This window comes from Chlamydomonas reinhardtii, chromosome 15 (assembly GCF_000002595.2).
Source record: "Chlamydomonas reinhardtii strain CC-503 cw92 mt+ chromosome 15, whole genome shotgun sequence".
In the NCBI taxonomy this organism is placed as follows: Eukaryota; Viridiplantae; Chlorophyta; class Chlorophyceae; order Chlamydomonadales; family Chlamydomonadaceae; genus Chlamydomonas; species Chlamydomonas reinhardtii.
In genome coordinates this window covers 1,375,347-1,378,967 of record NC_057018.1, presented here as the reverse complement: position 1 = coordinate 1,378,967, position 3,621 = coordinate 1,375,347, and the positions used below count along the sequence as shown (strand labels likewise).

The 3,621-nt window shown below is 64.0% G+C and overlaps 1 protein-coding gene across 1 annotated transcript in view; it reads left to right on the top strand.

Moving 5' to 3' along the window:
- Positions 1-3,437: 3,437 nt before the first annotated feature.
- The window catches only part of CHLRE_15g642213v5 (uncharacterized protein), a 2,995-nt gene continuing 2,811 nt past the window's right edge, over positions 3,438-3,621 (top strand). The window contains exon 1 of the mRNA XM_043070686.1: positions 3,438-3,561. Within this exon, the coding sequence (XP_042916544.1) occupies positions 3,488-3,561 (74 nt within the window). The 5' untranslated portion in view covers positions 3,438-3,487. The remainder of the gene's footprint in view (positions 3,562-3,621) is intronic.

The following is a 3,621-nucleotide window of genomic DNA, read 5'->3' as shown; positions in this document are numbered from 1 at the left end:
TCCACTAAAGAAAACTTCCCGGCTGCCGACAGCGCACGCAGCCCTGCACCGGTGCCGTATGACGATGCAGCCTCAGCCCCCTTCCCGCCTTTCCACTAAAGAAAACTTCCCGGCTGCCGACAGCACACGCAGCCCTGCACCGGTGCCGTATGACGATGTAGCCCCAGCCCCCTTCCCGCCGTTCCACTAAAGAAATCTTCCCGGCTGCCGACAGCGCACGCAGCCCTGCACCGGTGCCGTATGACGATGCAGCCTCAGCCCCCTTCCCGCCTTTCCAGTAAAGAAAACTTCCCGGCTGCCGGCAGCGCACGCAGCCCTGCACCGGTGCCGTATGTCAATGCAGCCCCAGCCCCCTTCCCGCCGTTCCACTAAAGAAATCTTCCCGGCTGCCGACAGCGCACGCAGCCCTGCACCGGAAGCTTCCCAGCATCTGAGACACAAGTTTCCCATCAGTACAGTATTGATCTTCCGGCCTCTTGTTTGTTTACCTATGGAACTCATAACAACAACGATACATGCTTGCGACCAGCCGTGCATGGCTGATCCGCCCGCTCAGCACTTCCCACCACTGCCCTGCGCCCGGCGGCCCTTTATAGCTGACTGCGGCAGGGCCGCACCCGCAGCCCGCTTCTGGGATGGCGGATGACATCCAGCCTCGGCCTCACACCCCGCGCTTGCGGCCATGCGCAGGATCTCCGCCTCAAACTCCTCACCGCGCTTGCACATGACATGCAGAGATGCGGTCTTGCCCTCCGCCGCCAACTCCAACCGCCCACGTGCCTCGGCCCTCCCCACTTTCACATCAGACTGGCGTGACACAACGCCAGAGCCCACCGTCACGCCGCACGGCATGCCCGCCTCATCGAATTTAGCGTTAAGTGGCACACGCAAGTCAGCACCGTGCACCACCTGCCGCGCGTCGAACACCAGCAGGTCGCTGTCCTGGGTGCGGGTGTAGGCGCTGACCCCACCAAATGTGAACAGGTTGCGGCTGACATGCGCCGCACGCTCCACATCGTCCAGGAAGTCCTTGCACTGCATGGCGATGAGGGGTGAGCTGTCATACAGCAGGCCAGGGCCATACCCATAAGCGCGCCAGCGAGCCCACGCCCAAATTGTCAAGCACCGGCTTTGGTCAGGGCAATGCTCCCTGGCTGGCATTTGCATCCTTCCTCCACCCGGCCACAAAAACGTTCCGCCGGGTCCCTTCTCCACCCCACCAGCTCGTCCAACCCTTGACGCCTGGCAGCTCACCCGGCGCCCTGTTGCCGACTTCCACAGAGCCAGGAACACGACAGTTGGCGTTGCGTCGTCCGGGTCCAGATGCGGGTGTGTGAAGTAGTCCAGCCCAACCGGAACCAGGCCCCATGGCGCCCCTGTCGCCAGGATTGCAGGCGTACCCGCGACGGTCTCCTTCGCGCTCGTCACGAGGTAGTCCCACATCGCCAGCAGCAGCATGGCGATGCACAGGCCGAACGCACCAATGACCACCCGCGCTTCGTGGCTCCTCGATGTGTGCGCATACCTGTCAAGGAATCAGGCCGTGCACCTTGCATCTGTTGCCAAGCCATCCCGAACGCCGCCCAAAGCCCTCGCCTCCCTGGATTTCCCCTCAGGTTCCGCTCCACCACCGCTACGCACGCCCCTCCCTCCCTGCCATCGCTTGCCAGTCCCATACCACTCACATGGTCACGCGGCTCGCCTTGTTGGTCTGCACATGCCGGTAGCCTGCCATGTGAGTTTCGCCGCCACACTCTTTCAGCCGACCACGGGGGACCTTCTTCAGCGTCTGCGCCTCCATCAGGCGCCGCTGCATGTTGCGCGCCGCTCGCACCAACACCGGGTACTTGCTCTGCATCACCGGCCCCGGCACATACAGGACCAGGAGGACTGGGTTGAACACGCCGTCAGTCCCCGTCATGTCAATCCAGAACAGGCATGCCCTGCCCGTCATGTCCCAGTACACGGTCAGCGCTAGCTCCGCTGATGTGCGGGGTCTCCCCGCAGATTGCGCCTCCAGGTCCAACGCCGCACGAGCTTTGGCGCGCGCATTGCACGCGTCGAGCACGTTCGGCCGCAGTTGCCGCACGTTGCCTCGCAGTAGGTCGCGGAGGGCATCGGGGACTCGCAGGGCGATGTACAGCTCCCTCAGCAAGGTGCCATCGGTTAGCTCTCCAGCAGCAACCTGGTGCGGACACACGGTCACAAATGGCATTCAAGACATCCAACACACAATTGCAGTGCTCAGGACCCCTGCACACGCGGCCTGTTGGGGGGCCTGGGGTAATGGCGGTCCCACACCACAGATACCCAAAGTTCCCCCCTCACCCCGGGCTCCGGCAGGTCTGTCACAACATCAGTGCCAGAGCGGGCAGCACCAGCACCACTGCTTGCTGCTTCCACATCAGCCATTCCCTCCTTTGGCGTCACCACATTCAATGGTGGTGCAGCCACCGCAGTGCCCTCCACCGCGGCTGCTGCCGTAGTCGATGAAGCTGGCCGCCCATCCTCCACGCCACCGGACTCCCCCTCCTCCAGGCACGCGCCCTGTGCAGGCATTCGTGCATGAGGGCGTACGCATGCCGACCAGGCCCGCCTGCCATCGAGGCCACATCACGTGCATGCATGCATGTCCACATTACGTGCACCCTATGGCCTTGCCGCCCCATCCCGGCTGCGCACCTTCAGCTCCAGGATCGCGGACAGGGACACGATCTCGTTGTCCTCCACCATGCCCATGATGCTCTCCTCCACGTCCGGCGCCACATCCCCCACCTCATCGCCCATTGCCTGGGGCCTGGCCATGGGTGGCAGCTCCAGCCGTACCAGCTTATCCGCAATGCCGGCGAAAAGCGTCAACTTGTCCCCCCGTTCCCTGGCCCTTCTTAGCTCCCTGCGAGAGCCGGCGGATTGTGTGGGATTTCAGTCAGCGCGCCCAGCCCCTCGCGCCGAGGCCTGAGCCCCCACATCCGTGCTCCGGGCAGCCCCTTCCAATTCGGGTTAGCCCGGTCGGCCCCGGACGCCCCCGCTCCCCCCTGCCATGCCCCATCTGAGGCCTCCGCCCAATCCAGGCCCGCCTCCGGCGATGTGACGTACCCCGGCCACCACAGCCCATCCATCCAAGCCCTCCCAACCATGGCCTGTACCTCCCCCCAGCCTCACCTTCCCGGCCGTGACGCCTCCACTTCTCGCCCAGCGCCAACAGGAACCTTGGGGGGCACCCGCGGTGGGCGGCCTTGGAAGGATCCCTCCTCCACCGCTGCTCCTCCTCGACTCGTGCCGCGAGGCATGAGGCTTTAGGCATGCCCGGCATGTCCAGCCGCACAACGCCGCCGGCCCTCGCAAGTGCCGCCCTGCACATGCAGCCCGCATGTGATTTTGCGGAAGTCCCGCGAGTGTCCCCCTTCCCCTCCTCAAATCTCACCTTACTATTACGGCCTCATCAGATGACAGCGACAGCGTCCCCTTCTTCAAAACCGTCTCAGTTATGTCCAAATCCTTGCGGGCCTCGCCCTGCTCCAGGCCAACCTCTTCCGAGCTAGACGGCTCCATTCCTATTAGGTGCTTCTTCCAAATCAAGAGGCACCGGGCCCGCGAACGCCGTTCAACGCGACGTTGCCA